Below are 26,039 nucleotides of genomic sequence, written 5' to 3'. Positions count from 1 at the left end.
CTTCATCTTTTATCGTATCTGAATGAAATTGCATCTGTGTAACTCAACAATCAGATACATGAAAATGACGATGAACCATAGCCAAGGTTAAGCATAGCTATACCCAAGGGTGAGAAACATAGCTTGTACTAACCTACGTATCTTTACCAATAATACTTGTCTATTTTGAACGATTTTCTGCTAATAAAATTTTGTAATAAATACACTGATCTGTATAGAACAATAACGTAGCATAGTATCATTTGACAGAACCACAATTTTACATCCTCAGTTTGGGATCAACCTGCAGTCGATATGCATAGTAGACCATTTTAGATCAAGAGATTAACCTGATTGTAAGTGTGTAAACGTAAATACAGAAGAAGGGTGGATATAGAGAAAATTAACAACATATAAATCTGTTAGCAACTCCGTTATATGGGCTGCTAAGAAACATTTGCGTAATACGCGACAAAGAGAACGGTGGTTGCCGCTTAAGCATCCCCTGCTACGTTACAAGATAGAAATCCAACTTGTCGACAAGTAGAAATTAATTTCGATGTAGTTTCCCGACGAAGTAAAGCATTCGAATCTAGATAAGAGAACCCTTGTACGACCTTTAGGGACCAGGGTGACCCTTTTGTTAAGCGAATTCCTCCCCCAAGCCATACATATCACTTAACCCTTACACCTATCGGCCTCCGTACACGCGTTAAATGCCTCTTTGCTAACTTATGCGCTCGCTCGAAGCAGCTCGAAGACCTAAACCTAGACCGTGTAACACTTCCCGTAATTAACTACTCATTGCGGTAGTATCTTATTATTCTATGAGCAACCACTGTACCAGCGCCCGGTATTAGATATTAAGGAGAATTTACGCGATGACTAAATATAGCATCGCACACCCTTAATCGAACGTTAACGCGGGTCTACAAGCGCGTGGAAACGCTAGTACCCTGAAGAACTCGGTTGCTGATCACTTAAGAATAACTATCACGGTTTTTTAATCTGACAATGGAAAATTCAACAAAATCCAAAAGATTTTTTATTATTCGAATAAATCTCTCTTTATTTCTTAATTTTGTATTTAGAAACGTTAAAAGTAAAAAATGCAAAAGAAGTAATTTCTGATCATCTAAATTATTCATAAATAAATAAATAAAGGAAAAAATAATAAGTAAAGTTTTGGAACAAATTTATATTATTAAATAGTATAATATGTATTTATAATTAAATTGATCGAAAATTGAGTTCTGATCAGTAATTATGCCCTTGACGGTACTTGTTTACTGTTTCACAGGAAAAAAAAGATTTCTCAATCAGCATAAATGAAATTTATAATGTTAAGATTTTCCTAGCAATTTCAATGATTTGTTGAGAAATTGTTAAGCTTTAAATGTTATGTAAGCGAATAAATAAAAACGGAGAAAAAGAATACAAAGTAGATGTAACGGGGTTGTAAGTATGTATAAGAAATCAGAAACCCAACATTTTCTGCTATTAACATAAAATTTACATCAATGAAATAGCAGATACGGCAGTAAGAATATTAAAACTAACTTCTATCAAGTTGATTATTCTGTCTCACCGCTAAAATTGAATATTTGAAACATATTTCATGAAAATAACAAAATTTCAAAAACTCGATTGAAGGAAGATTTAACGAGACGGGGCCGAAAATTAATCTCGATACACTCGAAGACGCAGTGTTCGTATACCCTCGAACATCGTTATGCTGTAGAATTCTCGATTCCCGGGCCTTGAATGAGGAATTTCACCCTTCGAATATCGCATTTTACGTTAAGAGGGTGCATATTTTAGAGGAAGGTGGATGAACAGGATTGTTGAGCAAAGGTGAGAATAGACTCGAAAAGGGAAACAGAGATAGAAAGAGCTAAAAGCGAGAAGCAATGCGGCGCGGCGTGGAAGAACCAGAGGAATGGCCACCCTCCTCCGCATGGAGGAATCTTGTCAAGCTATTTTAAGCTTTCACTTTTTATTAAGCCTATGACGCTTACGCGATATAATGAAATAATGAAGAACATACCGGTGTTAGATTCCGTAATCTTGTTGCAAGCTTCCTCGCTATCGGAGAAAATTACACTTTTCGAATCGCGTTTCGTGATCCGTGATATCATACTTTTTTCCGTTATGTTTTGTGTTGATTTGTTTGTACTGAGCGAGATTTCAAAGGATATAGTACAAAAAGCTACTTATGATATCCGTAGAAAAGAAACCTATTCTACTATTAACCAATCGTATAATTAAATAACGATAATTATGGCCAGAGCTGGGTAAAATTCAAAGAAAAACCTATTTCAAATACTATTTAAAATATTAGATGTTACAAAGTTCAAACAAAATGATATTTTAACCCACGAACGACGAACCATGGAGAAAGTCCCAATTTTAATTAAATTTTGTAGTACTTTATATTATTTTTAAGATCTAACGGGGCTATAACTTTGGACCCCACTTTTCAGGGAGCCCCTTCCATTTACTACAGGCCTGTCCAACCTGCGGCCCGCGGGCCACTTATGACTCTTTCCCCTACCACGGAGCTCACGCTCGGCTCCCCCCACTCTTCCAGTTGGTTTCTCGATTTTTCCAATATTTGACGCATATTCCTAGTCCTAGCAGATACAGCTGCCCCACTACTGACACTACTGGATGGTGGGGGAAGTCTGAAGCGGTAAGAGAGGGAGCAGTGGCTCTTTCGCTTCTAGTAGTTAGATAAGCCTGATTTACTATATCAAAAAATATTAAATTAGATTTTTGTATTGTTGCCTTTTTTACAATTCAATGTTATTTAATTTTATATAGAATAAATTTCAATTTCTGAATCAAGTTCATCAATCAAAGTGGTCCTCAAAGGTTCGATAACCTCGGGCCCCAGAAATCTTACTTTAGCTCTGATAGATGAAGGATAGCAATTAGGTAACTTATTTAAAATGGCTTTAACTGCAGTGGTTAAAAGATTTTTAATTTGATTCGAGAACAATTGTTGAATATGTGAAAGAAAGATGTATTATTAATTAGACCGTTGATGTTCTAATAACTTGTTCTTTGTATAAATTACTTTTCATGCTTACAATTTTTTATTTTGAATGAATACTGAAAAATATTTCAGTCTCATTCTGTAAATTCATGTTTTTTGTATATTTCAACAACAAATACATATAAAATGGTAATTAAAGTTATTTGGCCATGCTGTATGAATATTTATACCTACTTTTTTATGATCTTCATGTATCAAATTTGTGTTTTAAATTATGTCCGCATATTATAAAATGTCCTGTAGATTTGTAGTGTAAATATTTTTTGACGAACGGCTTTTAATTAACCTAAAAAACCTCATCTCTCGTTTAAATGCTCTGAGAAACGCATCGCTGCAGCTGTTATTATTCACTCGACTTTTTCTCCAGAAGAAAGCCACTTGCATCGTGTATTCCCGAGGGACAACCTTTCCATTAAACGAAGTATCTTACTCTCGGCTTTTGCAAATAACACGATAATGGAAAAAACTAGCAGGTGTAGACGGGAAGTGGCCTGTAACGAGCATTAAATTGCATTTTCATTGTTATCGCAACATTGCTTGCTGTAATACAACTAGAACAGCTGCAAGCGAGTTTTGATTTCCTTATCTTGTTTATCGACGACATTGAACCACTCGAGTCTCCCATTTTCGCACAAAATTATATTAGAGGAAGTAAAACAAATACAGCTTTTTTCCCGCATCTACTTGTTCAATATACAAAACGAAATTGATCTTAGAACTTTGTTATTTCTCTATAACATCGTGTAAATTTTAAATCATACACTTCTACATATAGGTATATTTTTTGTTTTATTTCGGTTTTTTTTGCCACAGGGAAGTATAATAGGTGTATTAATGTTGCACAATTCCTTCGTAATCAAACAGCTTGTCTATAACGATTTGCAATTCTTGTTTTTCATATTAGAGTAAGTATAGTTGAAATTTATTTCAAAAAAATAGCAATTGTGTATTTTGTGAATACTATCGTTTCTATCCTATTCATTATTTCAGTAAATAAGAAAAGTAATACAAATATTTATTTTACTTTCATTTAAATTTGTTTAGTATGTAATGTTTATAAACGTATAAATTCGAAAAACGAAAGGTTATCTTAATATCTCATTGAAGCTTCAAGTTATCTTTAAAATTACTTTAAACTACGTTCAAACTTTTTTCTACAATTATCAAGTACGATTTTTAAATGCTTGATAAGTTTTAGTAGTTAACTCTGCTGACTTAATTAGAGATATCTTTGTTATCTATAATGTCATCACGATTTTCTGAGATGAATATGTAGTTACGTATGCACAAAATATGCAAAACGCACGAATTATGCAAAATATGCAAAATAAAAATACATTTTCAGTACCTACATATATGTATACGAACGACATATGTAATAAAGTTCTACCCAAGTCCTACATCTTTATCTTTCTACTATATAAATTACATTTGCATAACCATCCGCAGTCCAGTGATGATTACAAAAATATAAAGTTCAGATAAAATATTAGGTACCAGAAAAAACTTGAACAAATTTATAATATAACATAAAATAATCATTAATTTGTATAACTCTGTTCCTTATACATTCTATTAATATTAAGATCGTGAATTTCGTTTGCAAAAAATGAATGAACTGTTATTTTAATTGTATTTATTGATTTTGATGTATTACCCATTTGGAAAAGAATTTTTTATGGGCAAAAACCAATAATAATTACAATTATAAGAATTATAAGAAAAATGTGGAAACACATCCTACCTGAGATTATTTATTTTTCTATCGAATTAGAAAAACAATGTAATGCTTTGATGTGTGTTGTTGTGTAAAAGAAGTGCATTCCCCTTGTTAACAAATAGACCGCTGATATTAAGTAACAATTTAAATATAATCTTAAACTTTATTAATTTTAACTTTCTAATTGTAAGCTTTAAATTATCTCTTTAGGTATTATATGTCCAATTTGTCATTAATTAAAAAATTTAAGCTTGAAATATTAGTCAAAGCCTCCTCGTAACACATTTTATTGCCACGGGTCATGACAGGCTCAGCATTTACTATTCAACATTTAATTAATTCAGAAATCAGCGCTTAAACGGATAATACAATAATATTTGATTTACGGGTTTAAAGTGGTATCAGATTTTCTCCTTTTTATCTTATATACTTTACACAACAGAATCACTTAACTTTCACTAAAGACTTTATGTAACAAATACTATTTTTTCGAAGTTCCTCTGAAGTTATAAGCTTCACATATTTCAGATCAAGATTGTAATCTAGTCAATTAGGTTAATCTCTCTTCTTAATCATTGCTACTGCTTAATAAACATAGTATTATACAAGAAATACTTGAAACTACATGTTTTCTACTTAAGTGTAATAGAAAAAGTAATTAGCTTATAATTTGAGATAACCCTAACTATACTGTATAATATGCAAAGATATAAGAGTGTGGTAAAAATTCTGTTACTCTTTATCGTTGTTACTTTGCTGCTTCCATTCATTTAGTTCCAAATTCTAAAAAGCTCATATCATTTAAGACTCCTGGTGTTCTTTGTAATTTTAATAAGCCCTGCTTTAAAGTTGATTCAAAAGAAAGAATGACGTTAACACCTAAACAACGAACATTCTAATTTTCTTGAACATTTTTAACATTTTCGTTATCTAAATGCCCTATCGAATCTTTCCATACCCCCATGAATTGCTCACCATGATATTTTACTGTTGACTCTCGTTATATTGCCACCAACGCGACGGGTCTATAGGAGCGGAAAATTTATCAAGTTTCCAAAGCTCTCATTTGAGAGGAAGAGAGGAGATGAAAACGTATCATTTTCGTAACCTATAAAGGTAGAAAGAACAGTGGCACTAGTATGAGTTAAAATCCATGTGAATGTTAAATCGCTCACGTACAATATAACGAAAGTTTACTGTAACTGGTACTTATAGTTTAACAAAACATATTCTGAAATAACCTTTTATGGACAAGTATATTTTTTACAACCTTCGCGAGCAACCTGTGTCGTTTATATTTACGATTAATTTTTTTACTGGTCTTGCCTTTCAAAAAATCTGAAAAAGATTCTAGGATACTTATTGGGGACTCTGCTTTGATATATATGTAATCGTTCCTTGACCCAAATGTTTGAAGAATTAACTGGGAAAAATAAACATTCGGGAGAAAGTTCGGAAAAGTTGGAATTCGCTTCAAACATAACCGACGAAACTTGTCCAGAAGAGAATAAAATCTATTGGTATTAAACATTTAGAAATATAAACTGAAGTCAACTCGTGCCTTTTAAATAGAATTATTATAAACAAAAAATAAAAAGGAAATTAAATGACAGGTAATGCAAAAAAAAAGGAGAAATCGTACGTACCATACAATATTTCCTGAAAACACTATTCAAACAACACATGAAGAAATATGTGTTTAAAGCAATGAGAAAACATTATAGAACTCACGTGTTTTCCTTCTGGTCGCTGTTGCTCGACTGCGACGACGGCGACGGCTGCTGTGTCTGTTGTTTCGAGTAGGGATGATGGTGATGCACGACGTTGTTGTTGTTATTGTTGTTGTTGTTGTGCATGTGCACTTTGTTTGCGTTGCTGTCGGTAGGCGATCCCGGCGAGATTTTACCCGCCAAAGCGTTCAACGACTGAAGCATTTTCATAGGAGTCCTTCTAGCGACCGGCTCTCGATGACCCCTTCCCTCGGCCTCGTTTATCCTTGAGGAAGACAGGATTATTCTTCGTTTCCGGTTTGAAGGTGTCAACCCTCAAACTCTACCGTTCGCGTACGAATAAACCGGCGTAAACAACGCGAAACGTAAAAGACGCACCTTTGCCCGGGCAAATTACACGAATTACCGAATATAATCACGAGTTATCCGATAGTCGACACAAAAAAAGCATACACTTCTTCACGAAATACGGATGCACAACTACGGACACTGATTCGTTTCTAACGAGCGTTCCCTTTTAGAAGAGATTTTAAAGGAAACTGGGTCGATGCAACGTGAAACGTCCGAATCGAGATCGTAGAATCCCAATAATCGACGTCACGAATCCTCGAATCGCTAAAAAAAACAAACATAATAGCGTTATCCGAGGCGTTTAAGAAAATTTAATTCTTATGTTAACTTTAATCATGCTTTTAATCATTGATTAAACATTTTTAATCAAGATTTAAAAATGTACCGCTATTTTTTCAAAAATCGGAATCTTTCTCACATGAAGTGCTGCTATATTAATTACATATTTTAGTTTTCAAGGCGACTAACTGACGGGGGAGGGGATTCGCCCCTTCTAACCCAATCTGACTCAGTCTGATTTGTATTTTGTAATCGTATTTGTGGAAAATAAAAACGGAATTGGAGCCAGGTTATGCTAAGGTATCTTCTGGGGTAGGGATGCCATCTATACATTGACTTCATTATTAAAATACATAACATAAAAGTATTTCGATTCTGGGTTAGATTGGGTTAGATACTTTTTTGAATGAAACCTTTTTTTGTCAATATTTTTGTATTAAACAATAACCGAGGATTGAGTTATAAGGAAGAATTACTCGGGAAGATGATCTCCATAATATGTATATGTATGCCACAGAGAAGGTCACTGTGTGCGTGCGTGTGTGTGTATTGGGGGGGGGGGGGCTATTTGGTATATTTCCTCTAAATTCAATAACATAAAAATATTGCAAAATAGCATTTGTAACTAAAAATCTATTCACAATTTAATATTGTCCATTAGCATTATCCGCAGTGTTTTAAAATTTTCCTTCATATACAGAATGTTCTAAAAAAAGATGTAACCCAAAAACTGCAGATTTTCCATGGTTTGATAAATCCCGGGCTCTAAAGATTTTAATCCGTTTCTGGATTGGGCATTTTTATGTCATCAAATCATGTCAGATTTTACTTATTTTTAAGCAAAATATATTTTCTACGTATACCTAGTAATTTTAAAATATAATTCTTCGAATGTTGTTATACTTTAGAAAATATATAAAATATAGGAGATGCATTTATGATATTATTTAAATGATTAAAAATGGATGGGTTATGTTACATTTTCGTCGGTACGAAATTTTACATGATCGTCACCAGGTTAAAAGTGCTAATACACGTATAGAAATTTTTTTTGAACGTTAAACTTTAAATTAATATGCCATAAGTAGGTACCATTTTGCAGAACTTTTATGTTATAAAGTTATGTAAAATTTTCTATATTATTCAAATCTAATACTACTATATCTTTGTAAAATGTATAGTTAGCGTAGTAGTATGTATATAGCTACTTTAAATGAAAATCTTAATAAACCTATAAAAAGAATTATGGGTTACGAAAATGTTAATCAAATTAAAAATATTGTAAGTTTTAAATCATATATTACACCATATCAGTCATTCTTATTATGAGTACAGTCTGGCCTCTCTTCTATCCACGGTATTACATTCCAAGACTTATCGCAGTAACGACAACCCACGGATAATAATGAACCTTATATATTGTAATATTTTGGTAACAAATAGAAATATGATAAAGTTTAATTCATAAATTACTAACAATAAGATATTCTTAATCTTAAACCATTAAACATTAAGAGAAAATTTTATTTATTAAAAGTGCTCTCGAGCAATTTTTGAATAAAGTTACTTTCACATTGCCGACGTTCATTTTAGATTTCGAGTCTCCATAGTTTTTTTGTTTTACGCTTCTACGAGTATCGATCATATTTCTGAAAATTTTGAAATTTCGAATCGTGAATAACTGAAACCTCAGTACGAAGAATCGACTATAATACAGACGGTAATCAAAATATATTTGAAGATTTGTACCATTAAAATAATAAAAATTCAACAGTAAAAATCTATTGAATGGAGTTGTTAAATTTTTTAATTCGAAAAAAAAGCTAACAGCACGCAGAGTTCCCAAGCGGTGACCCATCCAAGTATTGTCCGCGCCGAACTTAGCTTGACTTCGGTGATCGGACGAAAAACAAAATTCAAAGTTCTTCTATTTACATGTCTGGTAGTAATTTCAAGTCGAATGGTTATTAGCTGAACAGTTATATCTGTTTAATCATATAATTTTTAAACATTTGAAAAAAACTAACTGAAATACGACGAATCTCCCGTATCCGTGGTATTTTATTACAAAATGAACAAATAAATAAATTTGTATAACGTCATATATGTGTAATTTATCATGAAGCTTGTGAGTTGATAAATTCAGCTATTTTAAAGTTCAATTGATCAATTACATTTTAACGTAAAACATTATCAACTTTAAAGTGATAATGAAATATATTGCACAGTGGACTCTTTTTCTTGGAGTTGATATATGTAAGTACTTATGTATGTCTGTGGATAACCGAAACTGCGTATACGGAGGGCCAACTGTACAAACGTGTGTCTAAACTGTCTCTTTATTTATATAAACAGAATAAGTTATTTAAATTGATCGAAATAGTTATAAACATATGTTTTTACCGAAGTTAAATTATAATACGAATATCTTGTTAACTAATTTTTCTCAATTTTGATAAAACCTATCAAATAAAAGATCATACCTATAATCTAAATGCAATTTTTGTAACAAAAAAAGTACCTGATAAAAAAGCGACACGGATCGATGCATCAAACTAATATCTTACTTAGAATCGGCCGTAAGAATGTAAAGGGCTTGGATGAGTACTAAAAATCAATCTACAAAAAATAACAATTTAAAAAATATTCCTATTAAAATTCATGTTAAAATTTCATAAAACAACGAGGACCACTAAATTAACTCGGAATAATAATAATCATCAAAACAAAATGAGGGTAGAACTTATGCGTTCACCGAAACCGGTGGAAAACAAAAGATAGCGGGTTAATAAATTAAAAGGTTGCGCCACGTGGTTTGCATCGTAACGAGCACGATAGTAATTTTTGCGAAGCTTAGTCTTCGCATATTTACGCGAATCCCGTTCCAGGAGTGTTGCGCTCCTTTTTTTTATCCCTAATTAACTCGCGAGCGAAGTGGCCGTAAAGAAAATCCATGGACAACGGAGCTTTCGAGAAAAAAGAGAAGACAGCTGGTAAGGAAGGCAGGAGCTACGTAAGACAGAATATGCCGAAACGAGCGAAATCGGAGGAACGCAGATAACTGAACGCGTACGTGGAACACAAACTCTTACACGGAACGGCTTCGCAACGAGTCAATTAAAAGTTTAAGTTTAATTAGAAACTCGGCTCGTATACGCTAGGCCAGGACCGAGTCTCTCTGCTCGATCTCCCTTAACGTTGTGCTGTTCGTTCGCCGTTCTCTCCTCCTTAAGTATCTCCTTCTGCATCGTGTCTTTCGTTTTCCCGCTCGAGTTGCTTCTTCGTTCGCCTTCGGTTCAGCTGGTTTCAGCTTCAGCCATTCCGACCGTGCTTATACAGACTATCTCTCTCTCCTTTTGCGTTCGTTTGTCGTGTCTCTCCAGAGGTCAAGTCGCCGGTGGTATTTACCGGAAGCAGAAGCGTTAGAAAATGGGACAGAGATGAGAAACTGCGACGTTTCGTCGTTTGGTCGAGAATCTGAACTTCTCTTCGAGTATCTCTCGAGTGTGTCCCTTTGTTTAGAACGGTATCGCGCTTCGAGCTCGAAAGACGCGCTTGCCGCTTCAATGGAGAAAGCATTCTGTTGACTGTTATTTACGAAAAACGCAAGAAAATCGAAGGGCATGATTGAACGTAACAAGCATCGAAGGAGAGCAGGGACACAACGAATAGTATATCTGTGATAAATACCAGTCAGAAATGTAAGCACTAGAAGCGCTTCTCGAGGCACGTATTTTTTACTGTTATTGTACTTTCAGAATACATATATAGATTTAAGAAGTTTTCTTACGATGAAGGGCAAAGTCAGTCGAGTCTTGATCTCCATCTTGTAACACGCATCGTTATATCAGTATTTCTCGTCCTACACACTTATATTCTTACAAGAATTAACTGTGTATGCCTATGAATTGTCAATTACTACAATAATTTTTTTTTTTTTTTTTATTTCCACTCTGAAATATTCCACGTAAAAAAGTATTAGTGTAAATGTTAAAAAATCAACAATTCGTGAAATGTTTTCACGAAGTTCAACTGATTTAACATTTCATTAAGCAGAAGTTTTTAGAGAATCCATTGCATGAGCCTTTCGTTTCAAAACAAACTGATATTATTCGATTTCAAGGTCAAGTGAAATTTACTACGAAGTTAAAAAAATTCAAAATTTTCTCGAATAAAATGTAATCTCTGCAAATTTGTAAATGCATTCATTAAGAAATCGGAAAGTTTCTTAATACTTTGTGGACAATTGACAACATTTCAGTAGAAGAAGTTTCATGGATAGAAGATTCAAGCAAATTTTCAACAAACTAAGTTATCTAGCTTTGAGATGAATTAAGGTTAATACATTTTTACTGTTACTAGAATTTAATATTCTTTTGAATCTTTGCATAAAAAATATAATATTCCATTTATTATTACAATAACAAACTACTTTCACCTACAAATAAATTTAATACGTCGTAATGCTGTTCTCCTTGCAACCATGCAATTTTTCTAGAAAATAATTATTCATAAAATGCAAAATTCGAAAGCTATATGCCAATTTATTTTTTATTAACTATTCTATTAGGATAGTGTAAAAGTAACTGCGGTTTAACCATTAGATTGGAAGTAATATATTTCAATTTAAAATGAAATAAAACAATAACAGAAGTAGATTACTGTTGATAGTCCATGGAAAAAAGATTGCTTTACAAAATTAACCTATATGTTCTAAAAAATAACGAATCAAAAACTAAAATTTTTTTACTAAATTACTATAGGTTTGCCAAAGAATCCTTAGAACACTATGTTTGATCACATAATTATCTAAGATCAGTAATATGTTTAAATTTTAGAAGCTTTAAGGTCTAAAAAAAGTAATTTATAGAAAATAGAATTATTTTTGAATATTACAATTCAATTCAAAAAGAATGTAACGTAATATGTATAGAATTATAACATATGTACTATGACAATTACGTTTGGACACATATGTATTGTATACATCGTTCGTCCGTAAAGGGTTAAAAAATTAGAAACCTTTTTTTTAATAAATACAGGGATGTTTTCGAAAATTTCAAAAAACGTTGTTGAGAATAAATAAAAATAAAGAAAGGTAAACTGAATATTATTACGATACTAATAAGACACGAACAAAAATTATTTTAGCCCTTCTAGTGGAAAATTATGTTTGCGCTGCACTGTCACGTCAACCTTTTTCCATACCACTTATGTAAAGGTCTGCGACGTGCGCTGATCTCACTCCGCCGTTCTTGACAATTTTACAATATCCCATAAAAAGAAACGACTTTGCATGGCATATCGTTGAATTTGTCTCAGCAAATGTTATCATATTATGAAATTGAAAAATACAGCAATCGATTTAAAAAAAGAACATGATTTTCAAATTTCACCCGTTACTTTATCTGTGAAAATCATCTTATACTACATTCTGCCTTTCATCATGCTAAACAACTTTTGTAAAAACATTTTTTCGACATTTCCAATATCTTTAATTGCAACAACTTTAAAACTAAACCTCAATTAATAAAACCAATGTAATAAGTGATTGGTGTAATTTTCCACAAAAAAAAAATTACAAAAATATCCATTTTGATCAAAAGATTTTACTTTATAAAATTATCAGCTGCAAAAGGATTGTAATCTAAACACTAATAATATAAAAAATTATGCACGAATAATTCATAAACTAATTATACTAAACTTATTCAAATAATTAAATCTTGTTTTTGACTCTTGTCCACGATTTTGGAAAAATTCGTCAGTATGCAGCATTATTAGTTTTATTAAATTTTCAAGTGCACAACTAATTTGCTATGCAACAATTGCAACACGCATTAAAGCATATGTACTTAATTTAAAGTTATATGGAATCACTGCACTGTCCATTATTCCAAGGAAAAAGGGTTAAAGACATTATTCGATCGAAAATCAACGACGCCTACTAGTCTAGGGATTTCAGTTTGAACTCAAAGAAACGCAACCACGTAATCAGAGAAAAGATCAAGGAACGACGATCAAGAGAATGCAGAAGTAAAGACGAAGAAAGTCAAACTAGAGGATAGAGAGTAAAGATAGAGGCACAATTACCGGAACTTGCCACCACTGCCAAGTGTCAAAGGGGTCACGAATAATTTAGCACCCATGCTAGGAAGCTTGAGGAGCCTCAGTTCAGTGGGAGAAAGAGAGCAGGTACGAAGAAAAAAAGCGATAGCCGCGGGCTGAGAAAAGCGCGCAGGAAAGAGCTTAACTCTCTCACTCCGTCGGGTAACCCTCTAACGCTTTTGTCCTTAGCACCGCTTGCTCGCTTTCTTCCTGCCGTCCTTCTCCTTTCCGCTCCCGTCTCGTAGGCTCGACCGTGCCATGGCCAACTCATCCTCTTTAGCCGCTCTCTTTCCTCCTCGAGGCTCCTTCATTTCGCCACTGACCACTTCGCGCGTTAAAACGTCAAATTAAAATCTCCAGACGCTTTGAAAGCAGAACGATTAGAGAGGAACAAGAGAGGAGCAGTCAACGCGAGAGAACGACATTGTTCGCTAGCAAGATCCTTTTTCCAACCTGTTTTTCAGCTGCAGCTCCTCCACCCTTCCACCGCCACTTCTTCGAGATCCTCTCGTGCTTACGTGGCTGGCTTTTAATCCTCGTTCATGAAACGGGACACGGTCGTGGAATTCGTGTAATAGGCGCGAACTCGCGTAAAGCTAAACCGAACGACGATCTCGTCGACGCCACCTGAGCACTATGACTGACGAGGAGAGCCGAGCAGCCAGGCGGCCATGGTATCTTCGGATAAGCCTTATCGGTGCCCAAAGACCCCACCCTTCGCCCATGGGCCGCATCCCTCACGAACGAACCAGACACGTTTTCACCTCACAACAGCTAACTCTACGGTTGTTCGCGTTTAAGCTCGCTTAACGCTCGGCTTTCTTCGATACTTTTTCACCAAACACCCGACACGCCTTTCGATTTCCTCTTCATGCCTTCGATTCTTTTTCACTGTCCACCGAGTATCAAATCCTCCGAAAGCTGATACTTAGTGCGGGACTAGCAGAATTTTACACGTTATACGACGTGCCGTGAACTATGACGACGTTCTTTAGCTGCCCATTCGTGATCATGATGACTGTTTGGCGAGCACGAGGGTGGACGTGGTGATGCGTCGACCCTACGACGACCGCATGCCAAGTGTCATCTGCAACCAAGGTTCGGTCTTAGTTCTCTTCACTTGCAGTCGTTTGTGTTTCATGCAAACATCAATGTATCTACCGAAGAACATCATTATATTTTTATAAAATATTGGTATGATACAGAACTCGACAAAATATTCAACTTGTTTTTTTTTTTTTTCTATTAGCAACCGTCCATGTTGAAGGGTGTGGAGTGCTGAAAAAGTTGTTTTATCGAATAACTTGGAAACTTTGGGTTTTACTGAATGCATACGTGGGATTCTCAAGCTCTAAATAATAGCTTGAAATTATTTTTGAGATTTATTTATAATCAATAACAATTGTAAACGTTCTGAGAACAAGTTAAAAACAAGGATTAAAATCAGAAGCCAGTGGTGTAGAGTAAGTAACAATATGATGTGAAAAATACTTGTTTTGTATGAATATTATTTAAACATTGTGCTGAAAAGTAGACTTGTACACTGATGCATCTTTCCAAAATCGTGGAAAAGAAAAAAGATCAAACCATGAAAAGATTCAGTTCTGTGAATTTATTTAGTACAATTACTGTCTGGGTTACCTCTGTAAGATATTTCCTTAATGCCACCTTTAAATTAGTAAGTTTGTAACGTGAATTATTTCAAACAAAGTTAACAAAAATTTTGGCGATTATTTTATAGAGACGATGTTCATTTTTCAAAATTGGTAGTTTGTAATATTTTCTTACATTATATTTACATTGATTTTATTAATGGAATTTAAGTTTTATAACTATTGTAGATAAGAATATAAAACATACACTTATTTTTCATATTCTTCAGAATCGGAGTATAATTCAGGACCTGTCTAACATATTATTTTGAAAAAATAACATTATAAGGAGTAAGAGTTCTTGATTATCAGTACGTATAATTAATAGAAAAAAAAAGAAAATGTCTGATTAAAAAGAAAGAAAGTTGTTTCAAAATGTTTCAAGGAATATGAACATTTATTTATTATCTTGAGAATCTTTTAAATTAATATATTTTTTAGTTGAAACATCGTTAAAGGTTAAAATTTTACAATAACTTTATTCTTATTAAGAAAATCATTTTATATCAAGCAACACAAAATAATAAATTTTCGTTGAAAATGAACACGAACTGTAAAAATTAGCAAAATTTCAGCTTATCATTATTAATTTATTCTATTGTTCGTAACATATCAAGAATATGAGTTACAATTGTTTTCCGTACACTAATCAGGGTTAACCGGGTTAGGAAGCAGTAGCACATTTCGCGAATGGGGGAGGGGGGATAGAGGGGTCAATTAACCCCTATTAAGAAACTAAACACTTTCTTTTTTTAATAAAGTATGAAAAATAATTTCTGTACCCAGCAGGTAAAATTGCCAGTGCAGAAAGTACATAGTACAGTATAAGATATAAAAGAGATAGTTTGGAATTTAAGGCAGAAATTTGATTTGAAATAAAATGTCTATTGAATCGTAGTTTCTTCACTAATACTCCGTTTCTTTTTTAAATAAAGTAATTCATTTTAGCAACGCACCGACGTTTTCGAGAATCGAAAGATTTAGTATCGATTGATAAGTGTATTCGATATATACATAACCACCAGATCCAGCAACCCGTAAAATACGAAACAAGAATCTAAATAATTAATGATTATAAATAATGTAATAAACTGTTAAATTTTGATCACCAAACCATAATCTCAGATAGCCCTAATTAATGTTTATTTATTTACTTAACAGTCTAACCACAAATACAAGTAATTTTAACACGTTTCTGTTACGTGCACTAGAAATTTGTATTAATATAAAATAAAATATTATGATAAAGGTATCAAAGTAAATTTTAAATAAAAATTCTAAGTCTGAATTACATAAATACCTGAATTTTTCATTTATAAAGCCGAAACAATTTCTTCACACCGGCCAATACACTTTACGAATTTATATATCACGTGTTATCACAGGGTCACAATATCACGACAATAAACAAATTAATTTGTCAAAAAAACAGAAAAATAAACAGTAATAAAACACACGTAATTTAGACATCCTCAAGAATCAAAGGATCCATATTGATATACATATACAGTTGACACTCGACCAACAGATAGCAGTAGCATCGATTCAGTAAGTTCCATAAGCCGCGAAATATGAATTAACAGTTTCAGTTATCAAAAATTAATGAATTTTTAGCAATACAAATTGTTTGATTTGGAAATAATAACATAGTGAAAAGATGTATTTTGTTTAGTTAGAAACAATATTTTATTGGTTAATGCTAAAAGTAAGTTATTTATAGAATCTTATTTAAAAAGATTGTTTATATTGTATTTCTATGTCATTGAAGATAATAAAAACTTTTTTGTATATTTCATTTGATGCTGATATTCATATAATTATCTAAAATTAAAAGCCAAGAGAGTTCCTCAAGTTTATAAAATTGCTGACGAAAATATTTACGGTCACGGCAAAATATTCATAAAAATTTCGAAAAAAATTAATAATTTTACGCAGGAAAATATATGATTAGTCGGAAAGTTATAATTAAAAACAATTTCAGCAACAATCTTATTTTAAATAATTTTCTTGATTCCTTCACTTCGGCAAACAAGGAACTTTTTATTATCATCAGAAATTCAAACTTCAAATTCAAAATCAGAATACAAAAGGAATTTGTTATTTTCAATAATGTCCGAATACAACATAAAAAATGATTGAACTTTATGGTTACATAACTTATATTTTATTTTCTTAAATACATAAAATTCTAAAAATGATCTATTTTCAAATGAAAACTTCTCTTCGTAATAAGATTGACGAATGTGCATAGAAACTGAGGAGAAAGCGACACAAATTTCATGTGACACCGTTCTTGGAAAAGGAAAAACTATATATGAATTTTGTGTACCCTGCCACAAAGAATTTACCTTAAAACCGGATGCACATACCTATATAACGTGAGGTATGTTTGCGAATAAACATTTCTTAACTATCAACATCAGGCGACGAGAAAAAAATACGGAGCGGCTCTTCGAGATTAGATAACAGTTGGATCATTTTGTACTGTCGACTTACACAACGAACGACGTCCTCGAGACGCAACTAGATCCGTGGCTTGCCGTGGATGAAATGATATAAAAGATATTTGACATTTATTGCACGAGGAAATATTCTACAATGCGTACAATAGATGTTGGAGTCATTAAATGAACGTGTAAACACGTGGCTGACGGCATAAATCATACCATGCTCATTCTTTGCTCATAAAAATAAAACAATTTTATTTTTCTGCATGATTGCAAAATGCAACCGTGACATTTGTCACGTTGGAAAATGAAGAGCACAGTTGCAGTTAGAGTAATAAGATTAATTTTATACTTTCAAGATGAGATCTAACCCAAGCTAAATGAAGTTTTGAGATTTCAAAACTCATTGTCAAAACGAAAATTTTTTAAGGGTTCCTATCATCATTTTAATAGATTTATGAATATTCAGGATTTTGCTGCTGTTAATATAGTTATACAGTGTAGTTTTCACATATTAACTTTCAGCTACCACCATTTTGTTACAAATTAATTTTTCAAAACTCTGGACTTATAAAAACTATATAACATAATATGTATATAGTATTAATATCAATTTTTGAATTTTTTATTTTTAATATTTCAACTGTAAACAACAGTGATCACTGCAAAATACTTCTAAAAGAAAAATTGCGCAAATTTCGACTAATATTTCCTATAACTTTTATTACTTTAACATAGAAGTACTGTACCTATAGCAAAAGGTTCATCAGTTTTTATTTAAAAAAAATTTCTAAAGGGGCAAACGTGTTTTATAAGGTGGTAGTATAAAGTTTAGAAAATTCAGATACAAATCTTTTATAAATAACTAAAAGTTTATTGTAAAATATATTTATCGTTTCTTCTACTATTTCCTGATAAATTTTAAGCCATTGTATTATGACATTCTCAAAAAATTAGTTTATTTTTGACAAATACCTCTAGGGACATTTTGTGGCCAAAATGACATGATTTCTACTTTTAATTTTTTATGAAACAGTTATAATACCTTTTAGCCGACCTAATATTTCAATTGTTAACGGTTATATTTTAACAATATATTCTTAAAGGTACATTTTTAAAAAATGCAAGGAAAATTGATTTTTTGAAGCCTAATTAATTATCAGAATGATCCCTGGGGTAACTCTTGTTAGACGTATCCTGTTGATATTGTAGTGTCACAATTGTGTTACTCTAGTATACTTAATCCAATGATATCAATAGTAATATCCCGGATTGGATTAGGATTTCTGGGGTGCCGGGGCGGGATATCAAACCTTTGAGGGCCTCCTTGGTTGATAAACTTGATTCAGAAATCGAAATTTTTTCTAAATAAAATTAAATATCATTTAATTGCAAACGAGAAAGGCAACAGTAAAAGAAATTGTATTTAATATTCGTTGATATAGTTAATGGAAGAGTTAGAAAGAAGCCCTCTAGGAAGCGTGGCTCGGGGCCGTAGCTCCCTTTAGATCTCCCCTTGATCCGGCGTTGGTGATGCCATTTCAATTAGCATCTTCGCTGCTATTGAAACTTCATTTTCCAACCCCAGGAATGTTATACTTTTTGTTTACTAAAACTGTCTCTGTTTTATATAATAACGTTTATTTCAACATCATTGGAGAGGGTTTGTTTGTCTTTATAACGTCTTTCGTAAATACGAATATGGGACGTCATGCGTCAGCAGCATTACCTATTTGACAAAGCTGCTGACATGGTACGTTCATAAATAATGTATATTTTATTAAACAAATGGGCTATTATATGATTGAAATTTATTTTATTTTAATTTTAAATGTAATTACCTAGACAAATTTTAAAATCCTCGAATATCAAGAATGAAATTGTTTAAAATAATTTTCTAGACAACATTTTTATTTGTTCCTTTTTAATCATCATCTAATTTACAAATCATTTTTTCCAATTTTTCGCTCATAACAAATTCTTAAAATGTAGATTCAGTATATCTCTTCAATCTCTTTACGTTTCAATACCCACTTTCGTTATCAATCATTATTTGGACGAATCGGACATCAAAAAATCATTGGCTACCAAATTAGTGCAACTAAGTGAGTCCCTTTATTAAGGAATGAAGAACCTCTTTTTTTAATATGTTTGAAATTTTGGGAGAACATTGTCGTGAATAAACACAACTGAAGAAAATTAGACTTACCTAATATTATGAATTATCAGAATATGTACTAACAACGTAGGAAAGAATTTGTTGACCATCCCATCGGACAATTATAATTGCGCCACTGGAGTAACATTGAATATCTACATATCATTGCAACGCAATATTCTCTTTTCATAAAAGAAGACACGATAACAGCTGATCCGAATCAAAACAAAAATGCATTGCAATAATAGCATTGTTATAATTTTCAACACAAACGATAAATTTGATTGAATTTATCATTTTCAAATAATTGCATCAACAGATTTCTTGCGAAAGCAAGCCCAGACGTTACGCAAGTGTCAAATATAAACGTTAACTCGATAAGGGCGAAGAGTAGGTTTAGTTTCTCATAGAAATAACAATGCAGACGGTGGGCTGGTATCGTTATTGCATAGCTAAGCACTAGCAGTTGTTTGCCGGCGCGGAACAGCCGTTTGCAACTTGACAAAGAGGTATTGTTCAGTCGAGGGATCCATCTAGCTCGGCTGGTACTTCCTATTTACACGGCCTAACTCAACATTATGTCGCTAACTTCACGCAGCTCCTCCCGTCAAGCCGAATTCTCCTCTCGAAAACTGTGCCTCGCCGATAACTTTCAATTTTAGCCACATTTTACTTACTTAACTTATTTTTCACCATAAGTCTTACTAGAGGATTTAAAATGAGAATTAGAAAAAAAATTTGACTACAAAATATATAATTTTCAACTTTAAGTTTATAATGAACTTCTTTAATCAAATTAACCAAATTCCAAACTGGAATTAAATAAAAATTCTATCTTTAATTGGTTAATTTCGAGTTTGTGCAAATATAAGGATATTAATTAATACAATTTACACAAAAATTTTGCTTTATAACCAGTGCTCTAATAATATTACAGAAGACAATGTAGTTTTGGAGAACGTTTTGATTCAGTAAAACGAAAAAAGTTCATCAGAAAAGAAATTAAATTAAACTTTAGAAATTATTTCCTATTCACATAATTACTGTAAAGGTCACCAATGAATAACTCTATAAAATTGACAACACTAACATAAATTAATAAAAACAGGAAAAAGTAGGAAGAATAATATTGAACAGCCTTGACCTTATGTTATAATAGCCGGTATTAAATTGAAAACCTACATTGGGAAACTTCTTAGTAAATAATATAGTAATGTATTAAACAAATCTTTAAAATAATGAACGAATAAAATAATACATATTGCTTCTATACAATAAGTGGTGGAGTGAATCACGAAGTAAATGATTCATAATGGAAAGATAGCAGCTATCCAACACATGTTTTCATGACGATATAGCAATTCATTATTTGTATATGTGACACAAGATAGCAGGCAATGAAAAAACTTTTTATTTTCGATTGAATAACTATTATATAAGGTGTCCCACGACTACGTCAACAACCGAAGAGGGATGATTGACAAGGTGATTCTAAAAAACTTTTTCCTTTGCCAAAATGTAGATTAACGCTTCGTTTTCGAATTAGTAACAAAAAACACCGGTCAATCAGAGCGTGTCTTTAGCGCGGATCGAACCACGAGAGTGTTGGGTTTGCTCTCCGTTCAAGCCGTGGTTGTGCTCTCGTGGTTCGGCCCGCGCTAAAGGCGCGCTCTGATTGGCCAGTGTTTTTTGTTAATAACTCGAAAACGAAGCCATAATCAACATTTTGGTAAAGAAAAAAATTGTTTAGAATCACCTTGTCAATCATCCCTCTTCGGTTGTTGACGTAGTCGTGGAACACCCTGTACATAGTATGGAGAAGTTTAGTACTTTATTTGACTGTAGTTCCGAATATAATATATATGTAGGTCCGAGGGGACCCCAAATATAAAGTAGTATCTTCGGCTTCCTACTAGTTTCCGAGATATTAATTAAAAACTTTCGTACAATACATAGAATGTTTCCTATACAGACACAACTAACACTACCGTCTTCGCTGTAGCAACCGTCATCATCAAGTGTCGAACAGCCGTTCACACCATAGCGATATCGGCTTCCGTTTCTATAGGGTGTTCCATGTAAAATCCATTTTTTTAGTTACATTACGTTAAGTTTTATATTTTATTACTAATTCTCAAGGAATTAAACACATTTGATTTATACGTAGGTTAGGTCAGGCCAGACAAATTTCCGGCCGCCGGAAGGCGGCCGGCATCGCTGCAACACTCGTCGTATCTCCAAAGTTTTGAATAGGACACCTTATAGATAGTCAGGTTGGAACACCCGCTGTGTCAACGGCTGTTTGACACTTGACAATGACAGCTTACTACACGAAGACGGTTGTGTTAGTTACGTCTGTATAGGAAAAATTCTATGTATTGTACGAAAGTTTTTAATTAATATCTCGGAAACTAATAGGAAGCCGAAGATACCACTTTATATTTGGGGTCCCCTCCTCCCTCCCCCCTCCCCCTTAAAATTTTATCTTGATTGGCGACCGGTGTATTCGGAACTTCATCCCAAAATACATACAAGGATATTGATCTAAAGTTGAATATATAATTTTTAAATAAAACTTTTTATATATTTAAGGAATAACATTTAGATAAACAATGTAAAATTTAGAAAATGAAAATGATATAAAATGTAACATTAAATTAAAATTGGGACTCTCTCCATGGTTCGCCGTCCGAAGGTTAAGAACATTGATTTATACAGTCATTTGCATCAAAGCTTAACACTTATCAAACTTTTATAATTTTACATATAAAATATACCTATATGTTCCATATGTCGCGTCGGTTGCAATGCAATTTCCGTCGCAGATGCATATGTGACATTGAGCCATGGATAGCTCTTAAAGTCACATATGTGGTATATCTGGTATCAAAGGTGTTATGTTTCAAATTAATATGCCATAAGTGTTGTTCTGTGATAAATATTAAATATTTTCCTAAATGGGTCAATAACTGTTACATCATGTATCAACTTTTTAAAAGGAAACTTAAATGAATAACTCGAAGTTCTACTTGAAATCATATACCGTATTTGATTTATAATCGCTGATGTACCATCTCATTTTAATTGTAAAGCATCTTTTAAATGAGCGTTATTTATAAACAGATAGATCATTGGGGACGAACCAACGAACTGCTTCGGTCGTTGACCTTAAATCCGCTAAATTTTTCTTTGTAAAAGCATTGACGTAACTGGAATATTTTGGGGATAGGTCAGGTTCTATAGAAATTTGGAAATTGCGTCAATTTGGAAATTTTAAATTTCATTTTGTAATTCTAGAATTGTGGAATTTTAGAATCTTAAAGTTTTAAAAATGTAGCCGATGCATGTACGCCAATGAACTAGGGTGCTTACGACTTTCATTCACATTAGTATGCACCGTAATAAAGGAATTTTCAAATTATACTCTTTATCTTTTCTTTATGACTTTTAACACCTAGGGTCAAATTAAGATGAAAAACTAACAAAAGGTTACTAACAATTTTCATGAAAACAGGCGAAAATTAGTACATATATACAACACAAAGAAAATTGTACTTCAGAAACAAGATCAGATAATTGTACACGTTTATATGAACTTTCTTATTTAATTACCTATTTGCATGTACTGAATTTTACCATTAACGTTATGCCCAGTTATTATGGTACATACTGTACGATGTATAAAATCAGAGGGAACTTTTAAAGCATTTAGTTTGAAATTTCACGTAAAATACATTTTAAAATACAGAAACTTGCGCGAGATCTAAAGGAAAAAAAAGCGGACCAAACGATGAAAAATCTTTCCCGTGTGCTGTATTTACGCGAAACAGCTTTGTATGATAATTTCGGATGGTTGCGATGTGGGTGCAAGAGGAAATAGTGGAGCGTCGACGAGCAGAAATGAAAAGTCACAAGAACGTCATTAGCATTGCAAATCGTCAAGGGCGCTATGGCATCGTTACATTTTTTTCCGCAGGTGCAAATGATTCTCACGCGACTCACAGTACGTCTGTAACACCTACTAAATGTGGAACTCTTATTTTCTACATCAAAACGTGAAATCACCTTTTCTGCTATTGAAGAAACGAAGTTCAGAACAGTCAAGATATTACCAAAATTATAACAAAATGATATAATTATTAAATGTAGGAGTTGAAACAGTTCTAAAAATAACAGTCTTGATTAAAAAGATCATACAAAGTGTTTTTTCTAGACGACTGTTAAAAAGAACTGAAATTTCTGTCATTTCAGTTATGTTTCTTATACGTATGGACTGATTAATTTATTATTAAAGTACTTCATAAGTACTTGGGTAATGTCGTTTTCATATTTCTATATACACGCATACAATGTTTCTAATTATCTTACAATGCATTCGTTGAAAAGGTATTGAATTAGAATATTTGCACAAATTAAAAAAAAAAAAAACAGGTTCTGACATTTGGTATAATTATTCTGCATACATATGTGACTTCATTAGAAAAAAGGATTTTACATTGATCTAATTCAAAATATGGAGCGCGTAGATTATATATGTATTACAAAATTCATAAAAAGTTGCAATGTTATGTAATTATAATTCTATTCGTTATTTATTATATCCTTTATTCGAATAATAGCCAACACTATCTGTTACTTTGTTGATGTTTTTTCAGAAGTGACTAGGAATTACGTCATGTTTACTCGCGCTCTCCCTAATCCGCGCTTTTAACCCCACCCCATCGACAACAACGCATGTGCCTGGGACAAGGCCCTTCTCCTAAGAATGTACTTACATACTTGGTCCCTGTACCTGATAGAGGGAGTTCCTATAGAGAGAGTCTGTTTATAAGCTTTATAAACATGTAATAATAGCAAATATACTCTTATTAATCCAACCGAAGTTACGATATTTACACCCTTAACTCTAAAACATGATATATGGAGGCATCGATGCTGTACAGGATAAATAAATATACAGAAAAATATATTGTAATCAATACATGCGTTACAGTTTGTATGCAGGAAAACGAGAAATGATATCATAGCCAAGTAAATAATGACACTGGCGACGTTCGAGTATCATTGGCGAGGTGCAAAACACGATCAGGTTGATGAGTGCAGCCGCGAAAGGTGGCAAGTTTGTCGATGCAATACTAATTACGGGATGGGCTATAATCGGAACACCGCCAGCATATCGTCGTTGCACGTTGAATGCTGCTTTAACGGTGGCTGCAGTTGTGCCGCGTCATTCATCGGTCCGATATGCGCAGCCGTTATTAGCAAAATTGCGTGAGCTAATTGGCTAATTAGTGATTAGGGACGTGGGTTCCGCCAATTCGTTCCAATGTGTTGATGAATTACTGTTTTCGGTCGGCTACGAGCGCACAATTATACTCGACCACGGGTCCTAGCATTGCCGACTGTTGTCGATCGGAAGATTTCGAATTGATACGTGTCATTTGACGCCTAATGTTTCAACGTTGCTTGACAGGCTTTATATCACGCACACTAATTGCTACTTCCCAGTTACAGAATTAATAATCGTAATTAGTGTGTACACTGTCAAATGAAGCATGTCTTAACATGTTTCGTTAAGGAGGAACGTTACTGTTCACTTTCACGGATTTTTTGCCTCCATCCTTCTTTGTATTATGTATAATATCGAACAAAGTAGGCCTCTCTAGGGGAAATGGCATTACAGGGGAACGATAATAATATTAATAAAAGTGACTTAGAAATAATATAATATAAATTTTAATCATTAAATATCATAAATATCAATTCAATTTCTCGTAAATGTTTATATGCAAATGGTGGGCCTATTCCTATGTGTACAGTTATATGTACTATCCCCAGATGTACTGTCACAGGAGCAAAAGGGGTACATACTACGCAAACATCGACAGACCCCCTATTTTTACATGAGCCTAATTAGTAGATGTGATCGTTTCGACCAATCGTACGTCACGACCGAAAGTAAATGTGAGTTCAGGTGGGGTGCGACTGATCAGATTGCGTTATTCTCATGGGACTTCTCGTGATCGTGATCGGTGGACAGTATATGGGGCCCTTTCTTCTATATTATCATACTTTCTGAGGCCATCTTGGAGGAAACGCCGGAGCCCGGGAAAGAGAAAGGTAGGAAGTTTTTCGAAGAGGGCGGCGTAGAGGGTGTATTTTCACATAATTTCAGGGGGGTGTATTTTTTTTAGGAAAACCTATCATGCTTGGTACTGTACATAAATGCATAAGGTAAGTAACTAATGGATGAATTCGAACGACATAAAAATCCGGAAAATTTAGATTTGCTAGAATTCTACGCGAAATCTACATAGGTTTAAGTGATCTTAAAAGCAAAATCTCTTTTGTGCCTTAATGGTAGGATCGTTGGATAGGCATAGGTAGAAATTCAAAGTGCAATCACTTGCACATAGTGATTTTTGAGTCCTTTTTTTAATTCGAAAGGAAATATAGCTATTTAAAAGAAATGACTTCTTGCCAAAAAATTGTAATGATCATTTAAACTTTATTGTCTTTCTATAATCAATGAAAGTTTATATTTCGTTATAATAAAA

The 26,039-nt window shown here is 33.1% G+C and overlaps 1 protein-coding gene across 18 annotated transcripts in view; it reads right to left on the bottom strand.

Annotated features, from left to right (window-relative positions):
- LOC117611675 (CUGBP Elav-like family member 1-A) overlaps nt 1-26,039 on the bottom strand; it is a 770,692-nt gene that overhangs the window by 625,889 nt on the left and 118,764 nt on the right. For 9 of the 18 annotated variants that reach the window (XM_076690507.1, XM_076690504.1, XM_076690505.1 and 6 more), the window contains exon 2: nt 6,489-6,752. The exons of 1 other annotated variant lie outside the window; for it this stretch is intronic. In XM_076690507.1, coding sequence (XP_076546622.1) covers nt 6,489-6,752 — 264 coding nt within the window. Of the gene's footprint in view, nt 1-6,488; nt 7,103-13,678; nt 14,313-16,177; nt 16,376-26,039 lie in introns of those variants that run through there. 8 more of the 18 variants (XM_076690512.1, XM_076690511.1, XM_076690515.1 and 5 more) reach the window with 8 other exon arrangements.

This window comes from Osmia lignaria, chromosome 10, assembly GCF_051020975.1.
Source record: "Osmia lignaria lignaria isolate PbOS001 chromosome 10, iyOsmLign1, whole genome shotgun sequence".
NCBI classification, from domain to species: domain Eukaryota; kingdom Metazoa; phylum Arthropoda; class Insecta; order Hymenoptera; family Megachilidae; genus Osmia; species Osmia lignaria.
This window is presented reverse-complemented; position numbering and strand designations above follow the sequence as displayed.